At 37.3% G+C, this 25,844-nt stretch overlaps 1 protein-coding gene across 3 annotated transcripts in view; it reads right to left on the bottom strand.

Moving 5' to 3' along the window:
* Positions 1–25,844, bottom strand: part of lrch4 (leucine-rich repeats and calponin homology (CH) domain containing 4) — a 69,419-nt gene that overhangs the window by 15,264 nt on the left and 28,311 nt on the right. For all 3 annotated transcript variants that reach the window (XM_020936445.2, XM_055156117.1, XM_020936446.2), the window contains exons 2-10: positions 23,854–23,998; positions 17,721–17,850; positions 15,120–15,225; positions 13,737–13,983; positions 12,555–12,651; positions 9,317–9,431; positions 7,471–7,580; positions 7,338–7,393; positions 506–664 (exon numbers count right to left, since the gene is read on the bottom strand). In XM_020936445.2, the coding sequence (XP_020792104.2) occupies positions 506–664; positions 7,338–7,393; positions 7,471–7,580; positions 9,317–9,431; positions 12,555–12,651; positions 13,737–13,983; positions 15,120–15,225; positions 17,721–17,850; positions 23,854–23,998 (1,165 nt within the window). The remainder of the gene's footprint in view (positions 1–505; positions 665–7,337; positions 7,394–7,470; positions 7,581–9,316; positions 9,432–12,554; positions 12,652–13,736; positions 13,984–15,119; positions 15,226–17,720; positions 17,851–23,853; positions 23,999–25,844) is intronic.

Raw genomic sequence — 25,844 nt, 5'->3', positions numbered from 1 at the left:
CAAATGATACGATATATAGATATTTCAATATTTTTGCACACCCCTAGTTCACACCTTCAGTCGGCATGTGGTCTTGGTTTGGTACAGTTATAGTTTTTGTTTAGTCTCGCTTTAGTTCAGATTTAGTTTGGGGTTTAGTCCTTGTTTAGACCTAATTTTGATGTGGTGAATGCAGCCTTAAAGTTAAAATATGGGTTGAAATAGATAGGGTTTATGTTAGAGACGTTGTAAATATAGTTGAAGTAAATTTTAGTCTAAAAATTCATCTACAAATGAATGTAATATTATCAAAAAAGTATAGAAACGCAACACAAAGCCCCTGAAAAGCACAGCTCAAATAGCTCAAACTTCCTTTCTCTGCACTTACAGCACCTATACTGCACAGTCAGATCACATTTACTTTTACATATACATCCTTCTGTAAACTGTTTATATAAATCGTGCTAATGGATAATGGGAGATGGCCTGTCAAACTTCCTGTGGTGCAGATTGTGTGGGTGTGTACCTGGCCTTCTCTTTCTGCTGTTGCTGCTGCCTCTCTCGCTCTTGCCAGATCTGCAGCGTTCCTGGACGTCTGCGCTCCTCCAGGGTGGGACTGGACGGGGATAGGACGGGGGACGAAGACGTGGACGAGGGGCTGCAGGTGTCCACGTGGAGACTGGACCTGAACGTACACAAAATGAGAGACAATGACAATGAGAATGAGAAAAGTTAGTTAATGGGACAATGCGCAATTATTTCTTGGATTTGTGTCTGTAATCAGTATTAGTACAAAAAAAAATGTAATATTAAAGAGCCCTATGTTATAATGTCCTCATCACAAATATATCTGGAGTTGTGTTTTGTTTCATTTACACATGTTTAACACACAAACCCTGTATTTACTTTCTTTTCGCAAACAGAAAACACTCTTCCTCACAGTCTTCAAACACTTTTCCGTCTTGTGATGTCATGTGGTAATACAGGAAGTGCTCCACAGTGTTTTTAAATTCTAAACACCTTCACTAGAATCATCAGCTCTGGAATTGTCAATCTCTACTGAACTAAAAGTAAAAGGTAGCTGCTAACTTGAAAACTACAGCTTAATGGTGTCCATCAAAAGTAGGAACAGAGAATTTTGAGCTTTGTGATGTATAGGGAGTAATAATAAAGGCTCACTCAAATAAAACAACTCCAGGAGTGTTTTTGAGGAGATAACAATATTAAGGCTTATGGCTCAGAAGAGGCAATTTTGCATAATAGACACTACCAGTCAAAAGTTTTAAAACACCCTAATCTCTTCAGTTATTTATTTCAGTTCAAGTTGTGCAAGTTCAATGAAGTGCTTAAAATGGTACAAAGGTAAGAACTGAACAGCCAGAGGTTAAAAAAAGAGATAAAAGATACAAAACACAAGTCCAAGCTCTGCCAAAACTGCCTCAGGAAAAAAGAACAAGATGTCAAGCTTGAAAATATGGAGAGTCCAGCACAATCTCCAGACTTAAACCCCATCAAGGACAGAAGAGTGAAGCGACCTACAAGTGCCACACATTTATGGGAACTTCTGCAACAGACTTGGGAAGAACTTTCTGAAGAATATTTGCTTTCTATGGTAAAAAGAACGAGCCACGAGTGTGTTCAGCTGTTACATCTGCCAAAGGTGGACACTTTCATGAATCAAAAGTTTAAACTGTAAAAATCTTAAGTGTATGACCTCAAAATATTGAAAGAACTTTAATGTTTGAAGAAGGCTGGTACAGTATTTCTATGCCCTTTTCAAAAATTTTGCAAGATTTGGGCGGCTGATAATGCTTTCCTGGTAAAGAGATAAAAAGAAAAAAGTTGACAAATTGTTTCGATAAGTAGGACAAGACAAAGACCTATTTCTCGTGTGCCACATTTCCTTTGTATCAATTCAATGGTGTTTGGAAACTCTGCATCCAGAGCTCCCATTTGGAGTTTGTATGTCCTATTTGTGGAGGTCCCAAAGGAAGTGCGGGGGGCCTGTCCGTGGAGCATCCGCTGAGTGTGTTTACAGAGGCATACTTCCCCTGTGAAGAAGACAGGCCGCTGCTCCGATTTCTCAATAGTTCACTGTGCGTTTGGTTAATATGGATGTGCTTAGTCATTTGTCCTGGGTGCGCTGACAACAACACGGCTACTGCTGCTTCTGAACAAACCAGCAGCACATTGAAACTGCTCATGTTGTGGTCTTACGTAATCTTAAGCAATTTACATTTAGTGGTATTCTGTGAAAAGTCAGAACAATCAGGACTAAACCAAAATTTCACTTATTTTACTCTGTGGTAAAAATAGGTCTTGTTCTGAAAAACAATTACTACAAACTTGCCAAGTTCTAAGAAGTTAAAACAGGAAACCATTATTACCAACCACATGTCTTCCAGCAACTGAAAAGCCAAGAAAATGTACTTTGAGTTTTTACTTTTTATTACTGCAAAATGTTCTGCATTTGAATGTGAATTTCAGGTTATATGTTCAGTAAATAAACAGTGGACCTCACAAAGAGCAGCTTGTAGATTGCAATATCATATGCAGAGGAAGCAGTTATATGTAGAGCGTTTTCACAGACATTTGGCCAATCACAAACTTGATGCTCTTATTCGGTCAGTGAGTTATACAGATATGTGAACCTTAAACGACAGACTGCATAAAGACACTGAGCATGAGTCTGTTTAATTTTAAACAACATTATCAAATATTTCAAACCTGTGGAAGAAGATTTAAAAGTCTTAGTCATGGTCCTACTACAGTATTTACCAGAGGTGGGACCAAGTCTTTCTTTTGCAAGTCTCAAGTAAGTCTCAAGGCTTTGACCTGAAGTCTGAGTCAAGTCCCAAGTCAAATACAGGCAAGTCCTAGTTGTGTCTTGAGTCACTTGCCCATAAGTGCAAGTCAAGTCCAAAAGCCTGTTCACACTAGAACGTTCATGGGTAAAAATATTTTATCAGAAGTGCCTTTCGTTTAGACAGTGATGACGTTTTGGGAGTTTAAAAAAGCAAAAATCTGAAACTACCCTCCAGAGTGGAAAAGTTGAATACGCTCCGCCATAGCGTTTCTGCCTACACTGCCCAAGATGCAAAACTCTGGTCAGATCTGCTCACATCGCCTACATGTTTACGTCACATACATCACCACTTAACATCAGCTGCCCGGGATGCATACTCAGTCGAAGTCCAAACACTTTTACGTCACGGTATGCACACAGATTTCCTCCTGAAAATGTTCGTCTAAACGCGGAATAAAAAGTGAAGACACAATGCCACTTTTGAGTCTTCTGTTCAGACCATCGTCATATAAACATAGCCCAAGTCATCTGCTATGAGCTTCAAGTCATTTCAAGTCTTTAAATCAAAGTAACTTAGATTTTTGCAGTTTATATGAGTTTTAAGATAAATAGTACTTAAAAAGTCACGGTATATTTATATATAAGTATTTATAGAGTACACAAGAGTTGTAAAAATTAATTTAGTTAATTTTTCCTTTTAAATGTCTTGACAAGATTTTAGAGAATCATTACAGTCAGAACAGAAAGAATTCAGATTTAAAAGTGCTTCTCAAGTCTTCTCAAGTCCAAGTCGAGTCCCAAGTCTTAGTCCATTTTATCAAGTCAAGTCTCAAGTCCTAAAAAGAGTGACTCAAGTCTGATTCGAGCCCAAGTCACGACTTGCAAGTCCCCACCTCTGCTATTTACAATCTTAATAAAGCATGAAGACTTAAAAGGCTTATATTACAGTATTTTCCGATCTGTGTTATAATGTTGGTTCCTTTTCAAAAACATTCCCAGAGTTGTGTTTTAGTTAAACTCACAAAAACCCTTTAACACACAAACCCTGCATATTTAAGCTTAGGAAGTGCTCCACTGTGTTAAGTTAATACATCTTCACTCAAATAATTTGGATAGTTTCAGCGCTGGAAATACCAGTCTCTACTAAACAAAAAGTAAAAGGCAGATGTTAACTTTAAAATTACCACTTCATGACATTACAAGGTGAGACAGAACATTTTGTGCTTTGGTGATGTGGACAGACTAATAAAAAAGGATTACTCAAGCATGTGTGAATGAAACAAAACACGACTCCAGGTTTGTTTTTGATGAGGTAACCACATTATTACACGGCTTAATTCTCACTTGTGTAATGTAGGACTTTTATTAACTCATTCAGGCTTAGTAAGTACATAATTAAGAGGTTAGGATTAGGAGTCAGGGCTAGGTTATTAAGAAAGCCTGACTTGTTTTAAATCAAATATTTGTTCATTATAAATTAAGCCTTTCTTAAAGCTTTATAATTCTAATTAACCTGGATTATTATAAAGTGTTATTGTATTATGTATTGTAGTAATTGTAATAGTATGAGTTGAAATAAAAAATAGTTTAATACCCTCTCCACAGTAAACTTTTCTAGCAGGGATGTAACCATATCAAAATCTCTCAATACAGTATTTTCACGATATGCATCTCACGGTACGATATTTATTGCGATATTTTGGAGAGGCTGATATTATTGTAGGTAGGATACTTTTTACTTTTACAATACCTTGATAAGATTCTGGTGTGAATTATTTCCATCATAATCCCTAGATTTCAATTAAAAAACATATTTCTTCATTTTGTCTGCACTGAAATGAATCATGGGATATGTAGTTCCCTATGTTTATTGGCTGTTGCTCCTATAAAACCATGCATTTAAGCAAAGGAACTTGTAATTCGATATATTGTGACAGCCCACGATATTATTGTGAGACTTCTGACGATACAATCTCACGATATTTTGGTTATTGTTACATCCCGTCTATCTAGTAATACTAGTAAAGGACATTCTCAGAAATTAAAACTTCCTGCTTCTGCATTGACCTGAACTCTGAACAGCCACAAAAGTAACTTCCCACAGTGATACGGTAACAACAGCAGTGTTTCAAACCACACGTCTCTTTACATCATCTACAACTGTCCCAGATTTGCAACAGGATTTCTTTCTGCAGGTGGACAGCGTCACGTGGCCCAGAGGCTCTGAGTAAGACACAACTAAATGAGTGGAAGTTATGGGAACTGTGGAGTGTTGACTTTTCCCAGCTCCTCAAACAGACAGTGAAGTGACCTTGTGGAGAGCGGAAGGAAGTCAGAGAAAATGATAAACCACTGAAAGCCTTTATCTCCATCTGTGACAGTCTGTATGCACACTTAGGCTAATGTATGCTCTCTGACTGACAGCTACCTAATAGTGGGGAGACATCACAAGTTACTTATTGGTTGGATATATGAGCTCACATCCTGTACACAAAGACGGCTGGACTCGACTCAGAAACAGCACATGAGACTTTACCTGAAAAACACACCGCACCATAGTAACGGCCCTGGGGAAATTAGTTTGGGGATTTCAACTAGTACTACTTGTTTTGATAACTGATCTGTTCTACTTGTAGATACTTGCAGATATTTGAGTAAACAGAACAAAGAAATATATCACATACAAATAATTTTACAGTTAACGATCCTATATTGCACAAAATTGAGTACTGTGAGCTTTAAGCCATATTAAAATGTTGTTACCTCATCAAAACATACCTGGATCTGTGTGTTGTTTCATTCACATGTTTGAGTAATCCTTTATTATTAGTCTGTCTACATACATCTCCACTCAATTTAATTTCTCTCCAGTGACTAGGTCAGGAATCAGAATACACTAGACAGTTCGGAAGAACCCCGAAAGTTGTAGACCGCTCACCAGCCAATCATCAAAAAGCTGTGAAGCCATGACGTCAAACTCAAGCGTCTCTCTGGGTCCCTTTTGTGGCGTGGCACAGCACAACAGTAAACAAAGCGGTTGAGATGGATGTAGACAAAGTCCGAGATTGAGTATTTAAAGCCGGAACAAAGACAGTGTTTGGTGAATTTTATCAAGGGGAAAGACGTTATTGCCCTTCTTCCTACAGGATTTGGCGCATTACATACGTCAGGACTAGGCCTGTAACGATAACAGATTTTGCTGGACGATTAATTGACCAAGAATTTATTGTGATAAACAATATTAAACAATTTAAAACAATATTGACGTTTTGAGACCATTTTCAACTCATATAATGGCCATGGAATAAAAATGCAAATACACCCTCTCAAACATCAATAAACTTTACTTTCTAAAGAACATTTAACACAGGATCTGCAGGACAACCAAAAGCAATAGGCCTAAATATAATAGACTTGTTAACATAAGAATAGCCTAATGCGTCTGGTTTACAGCAAAGACTTGTTAACAAAAATGCACTTGAGTGAACCATTGTTGAACCAAACACAACCAAAACAATAAATAAATGGATTATTAAATCTCTGTAACAAAATCGTCCTTAAAAGTGATTTTAGTCATTGACTTGCACTGGAATATTGTGGCCCCTCTCTCTGGCTACTGCTGTGAGCCTCATCATTTTGGTCTTGAAGTGTTCGTATTAAGAGAGCGATATAAGCTTTTTGACATTCAGTCTCTTTGGTAGAGAGAGAGAGACGAGGAAAACAAACAAGCATGCAAATAGAATTTATCGCGGCCAGAAAAGTTATCGAGCTTGTTAAAAGTTATCGTACAATTAACTGATTTATTGATCATCGTTACAGGCCTAGTCACGACCAAATAGCAGCGACTGGTTAAATAAAAAAAGTACCTGCTTATGCTGCGAGGTCAGACAGTTTCCACGAAGTGAAATTAGCTGATGAACCAGGCTTCTGTCTACATCTTCAAAACTAAAAATACTCTGTTGCAATGATACTAGTGAAAGTGTATGAAGTTTAAAAATACAATGGAGCACTTCCTTTTTTACAGACTGTGTTCTGTTTGAGTAGAAGAACTCAGAGTATGTGTTAAACATGTGTGAATGAAACAAAACACAACTCCAGGTGTGTTTGTGATGAGGAAATATTATAACAGCTCAGAAAAAAAAAGTGCCCTTTAAAAAGTAGCGTGTACTCTTGTCATTCCACTGTATTTTTTATCTCAGTGATCAAAACTATGAAAGTCTGTATGTGAATATACTAAACTAAAGTATTTCTATAATTAAGAGTCTTGGGAACTTGCTAATAAGCAGATGAATGAATAATTTTAGACGTAAAAGAGTCAAAATTGTCATATTTATTCTACACATTATGTTGGAGTTCCAGCTAAGTCAGTTCTTTCTGGTCAAATTGTGTTAAAATAAAGCACAGAAAAAAATCTAATAAAGTCTAATATCAACACATCAGACTTGAGCATTAGACAACAGCGAGCTCTAAAACGACCCTCGCCTTTCCATCGTACCAACACACACCAACCAATGTGTACATAAACCGTGTCATCTCTGGACTCTGGACTGACCTGCGTGTTGTTGAGGACTCGTTGCTCTGAGGGGCTCCACATCTTTCCTTCAGCTCCTGGAAAATCAATATTCACATCGATAAGTCCCTGGTCAGAGGTGTGTAGAGAGAAAAGGCTGCTAATGAGTGAATACCAGGAGAGGTGTGGTGAGGGGGGGTGTGGGGGCGTCCGTCCTCATCTCCTCCTCTTCCTCCTCCGTCACACTGCTGTCGATGAAGTCCACCTGCTCCACGTCTCCATTCACTGGGACAAAGAGCGGGATCACAATGAAGATTTATTATAGAATGTAGTATAGTGCAGTTTTTCTTCTTATGTTACACACTCGCTTCTGAAGCTTGAGTTTGTTATTTAAGGCCAATTGATTTGAACTGGTCAATGGTCACGTGAAGATAAAAATGTGTTGTGTTTGCTCTTTTGTCTAATCTATAGCAGAATAGTACTGCTTTTTGGATCAGAATATACTTTATTTATTTATAAGGGAAGCCCCTTGGGGTCCTAAATATATTAACAAAAAATAGCGTTTACAGAAAAGAAAAAAACAAAAACAACAAAACAGACCAAAAAACAAAGACAATATTCATACTATACAATACAGGATCCAAAGATATACATCTCTCTGATTTTATCATCATCACACCTATATTTGTAAATTAGTGAAGAAGAAAAGCAACTCTATGTAAAAGAGAAAGTACATAGAACAAAAATGTATTTCTATTGAAAACAGGAGCAGGATGTGTGTAAGTATCTGAAGACTGACGCCTTAAACAGGTGGATCGATGTGATTGATCAGACAGAGGAGGGCAAGTTGTTCCATTCATTTGGGGCTTTGAAGTTAAATATTAATGTTAAATACGGTTTCTAAGATTATCTATTCCATTTTGTCACCATGTTTAACCAAATTATATTTTTTTATATTGAGAGGTTGATGGTTTAACTCTTTAACTCTTGACTTCAAACTTCAAATGAACTGTTTGAAATAAATTGTATGTATAGTGAGTGTGCTGGTGTTATGTGCTTTTGTGTGATTTTTGCTGTACGTTTCCCTGTCCTGTAGATGATTTCACATCAACCTGCTGAGGGACTAAAGATGGAAATTAGCCACGCTGACTATAATCTTAAATGTGCATTAATATGTGCTGTCCCTTTACAAATAAATAAATAAGAAATAAGAAATCTTGTTGTAAGTAATCTATACGTCTACAGTACATCTCTGGACAATTGTATAGATGCGCAACATGAAAAATATATGAAGGATTTATTAATATTCTAGTCTGTGTACACTGCAGCTAAGAGAAATTTTGATGAACTATCTGTTAGACGAGTGGTTCTCCAATTCTAAATTATGTCTAAATATTTATGCAAACAAATATAATTTCTGATCTGAATTCTAACAACCAAAACCACAGCACCTGCAGCCAAATTATTATTCTAGTGAGTGAATTCTGGAAGTTCTGAGCTTTCAAATGAGGCATGAGGAATAAATGTTATGTCCTCGATCTGCACGTTAAGGTATTAGAAACCATGGTTCAGTAGTGATTGTAGTACCTTTTTTACTACATACACTGCTTTTAAAGTAGGGCTAACATGGACACCATGTATATGTTACTACTAGATGCACTAGACCTGGATTCTCCAACCTTTTTCTTCCAGTGAGCTACCTTTACAAAACAAAAATACCAGAGAACTACTCATTTTAGAGGTCACAAGAAATTTAATACATACAGAAAAGAGCCACAGCCTTAAATGGGGTACAGTTGGGTGTTTATAAAACAGAAAACATTTATTACTGCACAAACTTAGGCATCAAAATTCAACAATTCACAATTTGGAAAGGGTTGGAGAGCTACAGGTTGGAGACCCCAGAGAGATAATAAACCAATAACTTGCTGTATGACAACTCGGTGAAATAAACCAATGTTGTCTTTCCCAGTGGTTTGAACAATGTAAGTATGATTATGTTTGTTGATCTGATATCTTACCTTTGGTGGACTGTATATGGGCCACGTCCTCTTCTTCCTCCTCCTCCTCCAGGTTGCGCGTTTCTCTGCTGACCTCGGCCAGTCGGAGGGAGCGCTCGGAGAAGTCATCTGCAGACTGAGACAACACGAGGAACCATAACTCACAGTCCACATGGGAGGAAGGAAGCAGGCCTGATTGATTTCACAGTTACAGTCTATTCTGCTTATGGACCAGATCTCACATCGATTCCCACTCAACTCTGCATCGATTCATCGGAGGAGGAGGATGCTTCACCTTTCTTTGTGTGGGCGGATAGAGGGAGGAGACTATGCTATTTTCAGTCAACGCTAATAAATGCATGTAGGATAGGACAAAAGCATATATAAATACTGAGTTCTTAAGGGGTAACAATATGATCTGGAATATTTCAAAGCTACATTGGTTAAAATAAATGTCACATTAAAGTCAAATCTTGAATAGCTTGGGGAGCACCATCCAAGGAATTAAGGTTTTCTGCGAGAACTGTATCTTTTATATTGTAAAAGTATCTCTGATGGTCAAAATGAGAGAACTGTGAGCTATCTGCATCTATTTGTAAAGCTGTTTTATCCTCCACAAACCAGAAAGTAACGCTGTTGCACAGTTAGCATGCATCTGGCCTTAGAAAGTGTTGAAAAGCGCTTATAAACTCATCACTGTGAATAAGTAGGATGCTAATAATAATACTGAACTGCTCCAAAATGTCTGACTGACTGATTGATTGACTGATTAATTTATTTCAGTCACATGTTTATTCCGACATTATTCCACAGTCATATTTAACATACACTGACTGAAAAGGTGTAGGCTGAAGCTTGAGCTTATTATGCCTACATTTTATTCCTTTGCCAGAGCGTCATCTTGATTTTCATTCCGCACTCTTCTCTCCAATTCATGTCTCTCTTTTTTTATTTTAATCTTCATGATTATTTATGTTTTGATTTGTTTTTATTATGATTTTAATGTATTTCTTATTCTGTAAAGCACTTTGAATTACTTTGTGTATGAATTGTGCTATACAAATAAACTTGCCTTGCCTTGCCTTGCCTTGACACCAGTTCATATAAATACAGCAAAAGGAAACAAAGAAAAAATCAGTAACAGTACAACAAAGTACTACAGCACAAACTGAGTATCATAATTCATGTATCTGTCCAAAGTTAAACATTTAAACTTTTTTTTATAAAATGGAAGAGAGTGGTGCACAATTTTAGGTCTTTTGTACATTTGTTCCAGAGATCCAGCCCTTTAACAGATTTACAAAATTTCATAACATTTGTTCTGATTTTCTTTTTGATAAACGGGGCTGCACCTCTGAGCTCATACTGGCTATTTTGGATTTTTACCATATTCTGTAATGATTTTGACAAAATTGTTTATTTTGAACATGATTTTCAAAATGTACAGCTATTATTCCCTTTCTTGCAAGGTAAAGATTGGGTTTATATTAGTCTTATATGTATTGCCCGAAACTAGTTTAATTTTCAGGAAGTACAGTGCCTCTAATTCAGTGTTTTAATATAATTATTTGGAATCTAACATTCTTTACAATTGCCCCAACCCTTTAGGCATTTGGAACATTTTGAATGCGCTTTCTGTCAAAATACACAATAGCTCCATACATCTGAGTCCAACGCAAAAAAACCAACAGTGTAAAAGAGAAGCTTGTCTGAGGTTTATGAGGTGTTTTGTTAGGTCCCAAGCCTCTTCAGGAATTAGCCAGGCCCCGAGCCTTTCCCATGTCTTCGCCTCATTAGTGCGATTGCTTTGAGCTGACCGTTGCGGTTGGGGACATGTCAGGACAGTGGACACATTTCCCTTACACTGAGCAGTGAGCCTAACACACTGAGAATAACTATAGGAGAGCACAGACGGGGTTTCTTCTGCTGGGGAAGCACAAGCTCACAGCTCCAAGTTTCCATGGATACAGCTCAGTGCTCTTCATCTCTTCCTACTAAACTCGCATAGTTACTTTTTGCTCAAATTTGAAAGACAGGGAACAAAAACATGGATAATTATACAGTTAAATTTTGGAATTTGCAAGAGGTCAGTCAGTGTGACCACAACACTTCTGTGGTACTGAAAATCCAGCTCAGATTTCAAGGGCACAACCCTAGTGCACACCGGTCTAAGATTAGAAAGAACATTTGACAATTCTGCAGAAATGAAATACCGTATTTTTCGGACTATAAGTCACACTTTTTTCATGGTTTGGGTGGGTCCTGCGACTTATATATTAAAATTTTCACACTGACAGCTGTGAGAGTCTCTAGGCTTGTGTGTCAGTATCTGCTACTACTATTACTTCTGTACCACTGTCACTTGGCTCTACTGCGCATGTCTCCTGCAGAAAAAGCCGCTGTCCTTCTGCAAGTAGTGAAATATTCAGCCGAAAACGGTAATTGAGCAGCAGAAAGAAAGTTCGGAGTGAGCGAGGACACAGCTTCACAACCGGGTGCACCATGCAACTTTCCTGGAAGTCATGATGAATCAATAAAGCCTGGACTTCAGTGACAATTGAAACCATAATGTCGGGATTGAGAAAGGCCGGAATAATTCTAACTGGAACTGATGCTGAGTCTGATGACAGCTACGCAGAAGAAGAAGGGGCGCTCTGTTTACGTCTGGAGGTCGCGGAGTTGCTCAGAAGTGACACAGAGGATGAAGAATTCAATGGATTTTGTGATTTGGAGTGAGATGGAGGTTGTTAAACTTGTTCTGTTCTGTTGTTTATGCTATAGTTATCTGAAGAACTGTTCATATGTGGCATTTACAGCCTGTTGTTCTCTGTTCTATTGTCATTGTTATAACTTGCCTTTCAAGATGACATGTTGGTTCCTGGTTTCTGATTTTATAAAATAAATTTGCACCAAAAAGTGCAACTTATATGTTTTTTTCTTCTTCATTACGCATTTTTTGGCTGGTGCGACCAAAAAATACGGTAGTTTGAAATTATTTATGTTTTAAGTAATTTGATTCTATTAGCATTTGATTTTAAGTAATGATTTAGATAAAGATTATTGCAGATATGACAAACTTTGTATTTTATTCGACAGATTAAAGCCACACAATATAGTTAAACACCACCACCGCCGTCCTACGGGATTACATTAAACCTATATCCACAACCAAGGTCATAGCTATGCTTCTGTTACAGTGCACATTAGCTCTGCAACACATGACCTATATAGTATGGATGAGTATACTGTAGAGTCTTACCTCATTCCCAGACCAGCGCTTACTGCCACTGTCCACACTGTTGAAACCTGAGTCCAGCCCTCCAAACTGACCAGTGAACAGCTCCTGCTCCGACAGACTGCAGGGAACAAGTACAGTAACATTATAGATATGTACACACTCACCTTGGGTACACAGCGGTGGGCTATTAGGCTACTGTGGGTTTCACAAATACTGAGTTATCTCTGACCTTGGTTTGGTATGCTTTAGGACAAACATTGGGAGTTTCAACTTAGCCCCTGTGCAGTGTGCATAACAACTCTAACAAATCTTGGAAAGGATATAGCACATAGAAACTACAGTGATTAAACAGGTTTTAACTGTATTTTATTCTTTGTTAGGCAAAAATTTGTATTATCTATGCATAGTTTGTTTTAGCATGCGCTTTCTGAGGTCCGAGTGCCAGCTCCAGCTCGTGGTGCTTAAAACGAGACTTAAAACCAGGGGGGACAGGGCTTTCTCTGTGACCGGCTCCAAACTTTGGAACACTCTGCCCCCCAACGTCCAAACAGTCCCACAGTGAAGTGTTTTAAATCTTGTCTTGTCCCCACTTTTATTCTCTGGCTTTTAACACTGCATGAGTTGTGTGGACCTCTGTGTCTTTTATTTATTTTATTTATTTACAGCTATTTTATGATTTTTATGTTATTTTTTATTTTATTTTGATTTTACTGGTTTGATTGTTTTAGGACTGGTGTAACCAAATTTTAGCAATTCACCTTTTTGTTGTCTTCATTTATGTTCCCTGTGCAGCACTTCAGAAACTACTTTATTTGTAAAATGTGCTATAGAAATAAAGTTGATTTGGATTTGGATAGAAGCTCAAATTCAAATTTTGATATTTCTGGAGCAGAATAATGATATTCAGATGATATTATGTCAGTCTAATTTGTGCTAAACACATCTTTAATGTATTAGTTGAGGTTTAAGTATCAGACAAAAGTGCAGAGACATCACTTCTTTCTACCCTTGTTTGGAAGTATACACCTTTTTTCTATTTTTCTATTTACTTTTTGTAGTATTTTATTAAAACAGTACACTCAATACTCAAATTTTGCATATCTTCATATTATTATCCATATTATGATATTCTGCCCGCCTCTAATGGGACAACAGCAGCTCAACATATCCTCTAAGTGTGATAAATTCCAGTGTGAAACATACCAGCTGTTGAAGCCGGTGGGCCGGAGGTGCCTCTCCAGCTCGTCTGTGCTCCTCTTGCAGGCCTCCATGTTGAGGTACTTGAAGATGTGGTATTTGCCTTTGGAACAGATCTGTGCGGGGGGCATGATGAGTGGGTTGTTGTCCAGGGAGATGCTCTGGAGGTGCCGCAGGTGCCGGTAGCACACAGGAACATGGGAAATACGGTTACAGGAAACATCGAGGCGGACAAGAGGGAGCTCGGAGATTTCTGCAGTAAAAACAAAAGATGTTTAAAACTATGAAGCAAACATCCAAAATATTTAATTTTCAAATGAACAAGACTAGTTTTTGACCTAAAAGTGAACACTAGCTAGTAATTTGACAGTAAATTGACCTTAAATTAGCATTAATATTTAGTAATGAAGTTTACTTGTTATGCAGTAGGTCTGTCAAAAGAATCAAGAATGAGATACTAATTGATATTAAAACTAGTATCAATACTGCTGGTGGTCTTTATATATATATAAGAAATAGTATGAGACAGAAATATTTAAGTAACTACTGTTGATTTTTCATTGTCATTGTCTTAGTGAAACTGGTATCAAGTATTTCTCCTTATTATATAATATTATATTATTATATAAAGTATTTTTCCTGTAAGTATTCATAAAAAAATTGTTTGAAATTTTAGTATGGTGACAACACAGAAGACTTCACCTCTGGCTGAAGTAAAATTAGTGTTACAGTTTCTATAAACTCAAACAGTAGGCTTGTCAGTAATGGGCCTGTCACGATAACGAACCTTGAAGCTTGCCATAAATGATAATATTGAAACTCTAGTATGAGTAAACCAATTTTTAAATAGACAGTATTATTAAAAAGTCTAAACTGCAAAAAATAAATGGCAGAACGAGCCAATAATTAGCCATAAAAGTAACTTATCCTACCCTGTACATCTCAAACCTCAAAAAAACTAAAAAAAAAATGGCAAAAAAAAACAACTCCCTACTACTGCAAAGAAAAAGTACCCATGATAAATACGGAGCCTCAATATATTCTGTCCCAGCGATAAGTTATTATTATGATCGTGACAGGCTTAGTGAGTAATTTACTTCTAATGAAATTGTTTTGTAGTCGTGACATCACTGCACAACTTGTCCTGATACTCGTCCACTTCTGCACTGTCCTTTTATATAGAGAACCAACCTTTAGGCTTTTAACTCAATATATCGGAAGTGCTTCTGAATATGCACTTTGTTTTTAATAGCAAATCAATACCACTTAAATGCTCCAGGCTCTTATCCTAACTGACAGCTGAGGTACACAAAACAATCTTCTGCTGCATAAATCACTGCTTAAGTTGTCCTTAAAGTTTTTTTCTCTCTTTGCTGGGGCGGTGTGTACCTTCAGGCAGCGAGGTGAGCTGGTTCCTCCTCAGGTTCAGGTCGCGCAGACTTTCCAACTGCCCGAGCTCTGGAGGCAAACTCTGCAGCTCATTACAGCTCACATCCTGTGGGAGAAAAGCGACAGAAATGTAACTCCATGTGCTGTAGCAGTGGTCCCCAAACTTTTTTGTGGTCTTATGTCTGAAAATGCGCTCGGAGTGAGAAGGAGCAGTGTGCGGTCCGTGCGGCATGGTTTAGTCCCAGTTTAGTCCAGTTTTGTCCCGTTTTAGTCCCGTTTTAGTCCCGGTTTAGTCCTGGTTTAGTCCTGGTTTAGACCTGGTTTAGTCCTGGTTTAGACCTGGTTTAGACATAGTTTTAGTCTTGGTTTTAGACCTGGTTTTAGACCTGGTTTTAGACCTGGTTTTAGACCTGGTTTTAGACCTGGTTTTAGACCTGGTTTTAGACCTGGTTTTAGACCTGGTTTTAGACTTGGTTTCAGTCCTGGTTTCAATCCTGGTTTCAGTCCTGGTTTCAGTCCTGGTTTTAGTCCTGGTTTTAGTCCTGGTTTTAGTCCTGGTTTTAGTCCTGGTTTTAGTCCTGGTTTTAGTCCTGGTTTAATCATAGGTTTAAACCTGGTTATAGTTCTGGTTTTAGTTCTGGATTAGTTCTGGTTTAGTCCTGGTTTAGAGATGCGTATGAAAGGGGAAGGAGGGGTTCGTGCTTTTGCGGCCCGGTACCAAACGACCCACAGCCTGGTACCATTTGGGGACTGGTGCTATAGGACAAAAAATGAATCATGATTTTTTTTTTTTAAACACCATAACGATTGAGCTTGATTTTCAATTTGATATTTAGGCAAACAAAATTTTTCAATGTTAATTTTCAGAACATAAAAAATATGACTGAATTCTTCTCCAAACCACAAGCTTTTACCAACAGAGATCAAAAAGTCCCAAGCTGACTTCTGACGATTAGAAATGACTGAATCTTGATCTCGATTAAAATTCTATTAGTTGCACAGTCCCTACCATCTGGAGATCCACAAGATCGCAGAACAGCGAGCATGTTCACTGTGTCGAACTACCAATTTAAGAAAAAAAATTGACATGACTGCTTTGAAATACAATCATACAAATCCTTACTACTTGACAGTTGACGCCGGAGTGCAAAGTGTCATTTCTACAGAGTATCAGAGCGTTACCAAGACAGCACAACAACAGCAGTGTTAAACCGCAATGAGACCTTTTGAGAATATGGAAAGGGCAAAGGCTTGTGGTGACATTAATTACAAACAATTTACAGGGATGTTTTCTTCTTTTTATTTAATCAGACATTTGCTAATATTAAAAAGTCCACTGTGTATGTATTTTTCTGGTGGAAAGTCTAGCACCAACTTGTCTCCATGGAGATGTTTTCGTTTCGCCTGCAAATTTTCCACAGGATGGCATTAAACAAACCTCTATCTCCATGGAAACAACCAACAAGAAAACACCCCCCAGCCAGTCACTCACAGTAAGAATGCATGTCAAGTATTTTCTAGCAATAAAATCAAACCAAATAGATTAAAGTAGGGCTGCTTGATTATGGAAAAAATCATTATCACAATTATTTAGCTCAAGATTGAAATCACAATTATTCAAACGATTATTTTTTAGTTACACGATTTATTCAGCATTTCTCTCTCTCAAAAAACAAAACAAACAAAGAAAAACTTTGTTATAGATAATTTACGCAAAAGTTTCAAATTGGAAAACAAAAAAGTACTTTAGAGCAGCAGTCCCCAATTTTTTTTGTGCCACGGACCGGGTTAATGTCAGACAATATTTTAAAGGATTTTAAGGCCTTTAAGGTTGGGCAGATAAATACAACAAAATAAAATGATAGGACCAACACAAAAACTGTGGTATTTTGTTCAAACGTTTCCAAAGACGTCTGTTTTTTACTCCTTTTGCAGCTTGTGGGTTTAATATTAGCGTCATGTGACCGACACAAGCATCTTGAGATGTATCAAGAGTGAGTCATAGACAGGTGGAACAGAGAGAATTCGGTCATTTTTCAAAATAAAACATTGTTCAGACTCGGATAATAAATAAAACTGAAATAAAGTTACTTATTCTAAGGCATAGAAAGGCATAGAAAAACATAAAAATCAGATAAATATACTTATTTATATTTTTAAAAATCCCCCAAAAAACTCTGTTAAGCTCATTTCAGCTCGATTATGTGAGTTTGGAGATCGTTTGACACACAAATCAAAATCGCAATCAAAGTTCAATTAATTGCACAGCCTTAGATTAAAGGCAAGAAAGTTTAATGCTGCACTGAGGAACATTCTAGGCAAAGCAGTAACATCTCTGGTTACATAGTGCATTTTTTAACTAATAGTAATATCTTATAAGTCACAGTGAAAATAAGTACAAGCGTATGGGAAGTGCAAAACTTATCTTGCAATGACCTGTCGTAATGGAGTTATTTGGAATTCAATCTTTGTAATAACTAACCAAAATAAACAAAACTATCACCTTCTTGATAAATGTAATAATACTACTTTGGAATTGCAGTTTTTCATACTCCTGAGAAGCCTTGTACCTCGTTGCTCTGTGTGGGTGTATGTGCTTACCAGCTGGCGGAGGTGTGTGAGCGCGTATATGGAGGCAGGCAGCGTGGACAGCTTGTTGTTACTGACGATGAGAACTCTCAGGAGGGGCAGCTGGAACACCGACAGGGGCAGGCTGGACAGGAGGTTTCGACTGAGGACACAAAAGACAATTAATTTAAGTACACGTATCTCTGGTTTGCAAATTGTGTATGTATATAGTGGAGTCTTGGATTAGCTGTTGTGTAGATCTGCTTAAAAACTGGTTTACAACGTCTGTCTTTATGTCACTCCTGTTTGGTCCTGGTTTAGTTTTGGTTTACTTTTGATGTAGTCCTGGTTTAGACCTGGTTTAGTTCTTGTGTAGAATTTCTAAGAGTGAGTAGCAAAGGTATATGAGTGTCATTTTCTCCCGTAAGAGCTCAAAACATGTCTAAAATGTGAAGCAGCTGGTACAATGTCATAGTAAACATAAAACTCTATACAACTCTGCTAAATATTTACTTTGTACGTGACATCTGAAACTTAAAATTAAGAAAATAAAATAAACAGAAGTAGAAAACCAGTGAGCTAAACAACAGGGACACTGCAGAGAACATACACATTTATCACTGATGCAGACTTTGGGATCAGATACAGCTGAAATGACACATTCTTCCCTTAAATAACAAGCTTCTGAGTCCATGTGACGAAAAACATGGATCGTATATATTTTTATAAAGTCTATGGGCGAAAACGATAGCTCCGTGAAAAAAATAAGACAGAAAAAAAAGCAAAGAAACACACTTTGTCTCTTGACTCATAGTTTTGCTCAGGCTTCAGCGACACAGCTTCTTCTGAAAAATCACCCAAAACCCGCATAATGTACACCGTGTTTGTATTTTACACTGTATTTTGTGTTAAATTTAGTGCTCTTCCCCTCTAACACGCACAAATAGAAGTTTCACAGAACATTGACGGCTTTGGTTATGAAAATCTGTCACGAAAATTCAGAACAATCATTACGATTATTCCAAAATCAAAACGTTTTACTTGTCAAACCACACAATACTTCTCACCCGAGGCAGCTCTTACAAAAAACACCCAATTCCGTGGGAAAACCTTCCATCTGACAACACTGGTTCAGCCACTCGGTCAGAATGCTGTGGAACATTTAATAAAATGATCTCAGTGCAAACGTGTATTGTTGTTTACTAGGGATGTAAAAATATCCAAATCTCTCAATATTTTCATTAAGTATCATTAAGAAGTTGCAGATACGATACCTATCTCGATACAGTGCACTTTTGGTTTGATATGATATATTTCAAATCGATTCAGTACAGTTCAATAAAAAATAATTTCTAATTTCATGGCTGTGACCCTAAAAGTTTTTGTTAAACCACATTTTGTGCAAAGTGAACATGAAAAAACACCCATTTTACTCATCAAAACAGTAAAATGTCAAATGTGTTGCATAAACAAGTTTCCTTCCTCTGACCAAACAACAAAACTGTAGCACTTCAACATAATAATTTAGTAAAATATACCAAAAAAATACTCTTGGCGATATGTCGATACAGCAGCCCACAATATCGATTCTGTATCATCACATTAAATTATACGATATATTGATATTTCGATATTTTTGCACACCACTAATCTCACGGTACGATATTTGTTGCGATATTTCACTTTATATGATTTAAAAGTGCTTATAACACTTATTCATTCATGTGGTCTGCACTGAAATGGAGCAAAGAATCATGGTCTATGTAGTTCTATCTGTATTTTTTAGCTATAGCTGCACCATAACTCTTAATTTAAGCAAAGAGACTTGTAATTTGATATATTGTGATGGCCCACAATTGTGAGAACTTTGATGATACGATATCACGATATTTGTGTTATTGTTACATCCCTATTGTTTACAGGTGAAATTGTGCTGGTTTTATCATGTTTTGTACTCATACTATTTTGATTTCTATATCAAATGTAAGCTATTTTTGATAAATTTTGTTTTAAACTAAACTAAAATTTAAGAAAAGAGACTTTGATATATTGTGATGGTCCACGATATTATTGTGAGAACTTTGACGATACGATATGACAATATTTCTGTTATTGTTACCTCCCTATTGTTTACAGGTGATGTTGTCCTGGTTTTATCTTGTTTTGTACGCAGTCTATTTTGATTTTTAGTCAAATGTAAGCTATTTTAGTTCCAATTAGTTTTAAACTAAACTCAAATTTAAGCAAAGAGACCTGTAATTCGATATATTGTGATGTCCACGATATAATTACTGAGAGACCTTTGACGATACGATATCACGATATTTCTGTTATTGTTACCTCCCTGTTGTTTACAGGTGATATTGTCCTGGTTTTATCTGGTTTTGTACTCGCACTAGTCAGAAGTAAGCTATTTTTAGTTTAATGTAATTATCCAGTGAAACGTCTGAGGACCCCATATTTCCAGGATATACAGTAATAATATCATGCGCTGTATATTTGCACAGAGGCCACACTTTTGCTACGTGTCTTAGCAGCCAGCTGGAGGGTTTGCGGTCTCCTAGCAACAGTACTATTACAGTGTGTGGGATGGGAACTGTTGGTATGGCACTGTACTGGAAGGAAGATTTGGACAGCTCAGATAGATTTCCAGGCTTTGAGCAAACACTAGGGTTTAACTTTCAAACAGCCGGGACAGAATGGACCTGGAAATGAGGGCTTTTACGTGCGCAGTATAAAGTTTTGTCAATCAAGAAAGTCAAACATTTTCTCATAGATCTGGGCGAGTTTTAAACAAAGTAGAATGATGGACGATGTTTTTGCGGGCTGGTTCCACCTAGATTGGATCAAGGCATTGGTATTCCAGCTAAATCCAGGTTATGCAAGAATGTTAAAATGTTAAAACCTTTTCTCTTTGTTTTTGACAATCAAGGCAAATTACAAGAGCAGCATAACAGCGAGCTCTTTGGCTTTAGAGTTTCCAACTTACCAATAAACATTAAGTTAATTTCAATTAATACCGTAAATTCCGGACTATTGAGCGCACCTGAATATAAGCCGCATCAACAAAATTTTAACTACATTTTAACAGTGTACACATTAGGGCTGGGTATCATTAAGAAGTTGCCGATACGATTCACAGGCCACAATACGATACATGTCTCGATACAGTGCACTTTCGATTCAATATGATATATTTCAAAGCAATTCAATACAGTTCGATAAAAAATAAAGGCTAAATCATGGCTGTGATATTAAAGTCTTTTTTAAACTACTTCTTGTGCAAAGTTAATATGAAATACGCCCATTTTACTCAAAAAGTCAAATGTGTCACATAAAAGAGTTTCCTTCCTCAAAACAAACAACACAACTGCAGCGTTGTAAAAAAAAAAATTTTGCAAAATATACCAAAAACTACTCTTGGCAATATATCGATACAGCAGCGCACGATATCAATACTGTATCATCACATTAAACGATACAATACATAGATTTTTATATTTTTACACACCTCTAGTACACATATAGCCGGCATCTGAATATAAGCCGCAGGTGTCCACGTCTTCAGGAACGTTTTTAAGTTTGGGCCGTCTGCTTTTATCGCCTCTAAAAGCTTTTGTTGTCTTTTTGCTTTGAGTCAGTTCATCATGCTGCCATCTCCAACGTCTCACTATCGACTCATTGATGCCGAGCTCACGTGCAGAAGCTTTATTTCCTTCATCGACAGCCATATCAATTGTCTTTAACTTAAAAGCTGCATCATCTGCATGTCTTCCTGTGTTTTTCCATGAAGAGGGTGTGTGTATGAAGCACAAAATAACTGTTCAAAACACAATCAAACTAGACTCTTCCTTGGCGCATCACCACCGCCTCTCCCCACGCTCTACTGTGCATGTCTCCTGCAAGAGCCGCTGTCCTGTCTGTATCATGTCAGAGTCTTGGAGGATTTCAGCAGATTTCAGGCTCTCCCGGGGGCGGGGCTAGTTGTGTCAATCAGGTATGAGTGGATGTCTGGCTACTGAAGTTTGAGATGTTTCTTCTCACACGTTTCTTTATCACACGGCGATAAACTGTTTTAGTGCACTGATAACATCGCTAACAAACGCTGCACCTTCATGTTCTATGAGTTAACCGGACAGAAAGCAGCTTTTTCTGCACTTAGGCTGCACACATCCGCTGTGTTGCCAAACCATAGACTGTATATATGAATGGACAATGTACCAAACAAAGAATCTGTCCATATATTCGCTGCATTGTTTTATTAGCTGCAGGGTTCAAAGTGTGAGAAGAAATTAGCGGCTTATAGTCCGGAAATTACGGTACACAATCTTCTCCACCCTGAAGCTTGCACTAGAGCAGGGGACTCCAACCTGTAGCTCAGGATGGAAGCTTAAAGGATCTAGGAGTTAAACATATTACACTGATTAATCACATGTCTGTTATCGTAGTAAATGTCTAATATTGTGCACTGATATATTAATTCATGGTTTTTGTTTGTAGGCATCTAAATACACCTCATCTACAGGTAGTGGTTACCTTTATATCGGCTCAATTTCGTACAACACCTAAAAGGAAAAGCTATCTGCCACTTTTGGTTTGTAGAAGTAGCTCACCAAAGGATAAAAGATTGGAGACCCCTGCACTAGAGCCACTGCTGAATCTTGTTTATATCATTCCTTGCTAGATTAATAAAGTGTCAATTTCAAGTAAACATTCATTTCACAGTGTAATAAATATAACTGTGTGATACAGCATCTCTGAACAATCATATCAAGAAAGAATGAGCTAAAGATAACAGTAGCAGCTAAGTAGAGTAATGTTTTTATGCTGCATGGTTAAAGCCTCCCCTGTTTCACTGAAATACAGCAATTAAAAGACAAAAGTGGGCCTCATGTGACAGCTCTGTTGTTGTGTGAGACATCACTGGAACAGTTTGTCTCACTCCAAGATTCGAATGATCACAATGAGCAGTGATTCGTGACAACTGTGATAAGACACATTTTCACATTTCATATGCAGTGTAAGATTGATTCTCTATATCTGACCCAAATACTGTAGTTGGTGGTACGGGTTGGTGGTACTTCATTGATCAAGCACAATTTTTGAATCTGTATTATTATTATTACTATTTGTTTGGCAAATAAAAATGGCTTTCAGTATATATTCAGCAGACCTATTTTGCGAAATTAACTTATTTGAGCTTTTAATTGTGCTATAGTTGTTTCCCCTTCTCATTTACAGTCTCAAAGTATACACCGGGATACGCCCACTGCTCTGTACTTACTTAGTTCTCCTGTTGTGTTTCTTTAAAACTGTGATACACTCAGGATTCAGGCAGCTCTGCGTTGCTATTTTTGCACAGTCCCACTTAAAGAAAATTTTTTGCACAGGTCTTTGTTGTGATGAGGTTAAGAGACGTCAGTTCCCATTGGCACCGCAATTTTCTGCGAACTTGTTCCTTTTATTAAGTTGTTTTAGATCAATATTGTTATGTCCAAATCATAACATAATGATTCACCAGTGTCACAGATTATAACTATACAGAAGACTCAAGATCAATACGTCTTCTTTAACACAAAAAGAAAAGATTAATAATTTTTTTACACAATAGTTCTTCCCCCAAAGCCTGATTTCTGCTCTAATCCGCATGAGAGAATTGTCTATAGACCCAATTAAAAACACCCACACAAATGACTGATAGGGGAGTGTAAAAATATCAAAATATCGATATATCGTATTGTTTAATGTTATAATACATTATCGATATCGTGGATTGCTGTATCGATATATTGCCAAGAGTATTTTTTGGTATATTTTATTCAATTATTTTGTTACAGTGCTACAGTTTCCTTGCTTGTTCAGAGGTAGGGAACTCATTTATGCGACACATTTGACACAGTTTTGATGATTAAAATGTTCATGGTTCATATTCACTTTGTGGGTTAACAAAGACTTCAGTATCACTGCCATGATTTAGCCATTATTATTTAATTAACGAATCATTTTGAAATATATTGTATCCAATTGAAAGTGCACTGTATCGAGATATGTATTGTATTGTGGCCTATGTATTGAGGTATGTATCGGCAACTTCTTCATGATACCCAGCCCTAATGATTGACAACCTTAGCTGGTAACAAGTAAAATGTGTTTTTTGAGGTTGTACCTGAGGTTGAGGTAGGTGAGGGCCTGCAGGTTTGCCAGGTTGGAGGACAGTGAACGCATCCCATTGTGGTACAGGCTCAGAGTCTCCAGCGATATGAACTGACACAGCTCCTCAGGCAGCTCGCACAGACGGTTCTTCGACAGATCTAAAAAAAAAAAGAAAACACTATTTAATAAACTGCACTGTGGTATTTGTTTAAGTAATGAACCCAGACCAACCACCACTTCAGAACAGTTTCAACCAAAATAGGGTTCCCCGTTTAGACTTCTACGGTTGGTTGTTTCACATGAATGCATTCACAATAGTTTAACCAAAGCTCTATAATTAGCAGACGTTTTGGGGTACAAGAAAAAGAAACCGCTGCTATAACAGAATGTTGGCTGGACCTCAAAATGTCCACTTTGGTCAAAACTGGGAGAACGTGTCTGGAAATAGCCACTTCCTGTTTATCTTTCTGCTTTAACCATATGTAGGCCAATCTCCGCCGGTCAATCCTAAAGGAGCTCTATGTACATTTTCTGGTAGAGGGAGCACCACCTGCTTGTCCCCATGAAGATATTATTGCTTCACCTGGAAATGTTCCACGGTATGACATTTAACTTGTGTATCTAGCATCTGGTCAATTAAAGGTGTTAAAAAGGTGCTAAAAAAGGTGCTAAAAAACTTACTGTGAGCTCTTACTGGGCTCATTTGGCCTTGGGACCTGCTTGTCTCCAGAGAGATCATTTTAATGCCATAATATGTTACACTTTATTCCAAGTGATCAGACACTGAATGATAAGGTGTGTCCAAACTTTTGACAGTAGTGTATGTTTAAACATTGGTAGTGTATGTTTAAGCATCACATCAAACACACCTTGGACACACCTTCTCATCTATTCAATGTTTTTTTTCTCTTCAGAAGAAAGATATCAAATATATGAAGCATGATATACAGAATTATGTAGTTAAAATAGATTTTTTTGACAAAAAAAAAGGGTGGATACTTTCAGGATTTTAATGTACAATATATATTTTTTTTACATTTTTGGCTTGACAAAATTTCATACATCTTTTTTCTATTTTTGGTGTCTTCTTTATAGGGACGTTACAATGACCAAAATATCATGATATTGTATCGTCAAAGTTCTCACAATAATATCATGAATCATCACAATATATCAAATTATAAGTCTCTTTACTTAAATTAAGAGTTATGGTGCAGCAATAGCCAGAGGGAACTACACAGACCATGATCCTTTGCTCCATTTCAGTGCAGACTACATGAAGAAATAACAGTTCTAAGCACTTTTATGTGTTAGTTCTTTGGATTAAGTCTTGTCAAGGCATTTTAAGAGGAAAAAGTAGCATATTAACAATTCTGTTAGCCTCTACAAATTATCACAAGAAATATATTACCTTGAGATGTATATCGTGAAAATATCGTACCGAGAGATTTGGATATTGTTACATCCCTATTTGTGAGCTTTCCCATGATACCACAATAAATATCGTACCGTGAGATGTATATCCTGACGATATCATATCGTGAGACTTGGATATCGTTACACCCCTACTTCTGTACGTATATAAAATGTTAAAATGGAGTAAAGCACACATGATTGACTCTTCTCCAGAAAAGGTACACGGTGCATCTTCAAATGAAAACTACACTTAAAATATTCCAAGGATTTCCAGTTGTGCCTTGCCTCCAATAGTAAGAGCTGCACATTTCCTAGTCCCAAGCCATTATATCATGACCACTGAAGCTCATAAGCATTTCTTCCATCCTCCCCCACCCACATCGCATCCAGACTGTCCCTGTCACTTCCACAACACAAGCCCACAGCTATCTGCATCCCCAGTCTCTTTACCATGGAACAAAATGAAAACATGTAGCAGCAGCACATCCGGTACCACTGACAGTCTATAAAAGTGCAGTGATTTTCAAACAGACACTATTAGCACACAGCATTCCCCGGCAGCAGGATGAGACTCTGTCAATGGCAGAC

Source organism: Boleophthalmus pectinirostris, unplaced genomic scaffold (genome assembly GCF_026225935.1).
Source record: "Boleophthalmus pectinirostris isolate CB_2022bp ecotype Guang Dong unplaced genomic scaffold, ASM2622593v1 HiC_scaffold_20, whole genome shotgun sequence".
Taxonomy (NCBI): Eukaryota; Metazoa; Chordata; class Actinopteri; order Gobiiformes; family Gobiidae; genus Boleophthalmus; species Boleophthalmus pectinirostris.
Note: the sequence above shows the minus strand (reverse complement) of the source record. Positions and strands in the feature narration are given on the sequence as shown.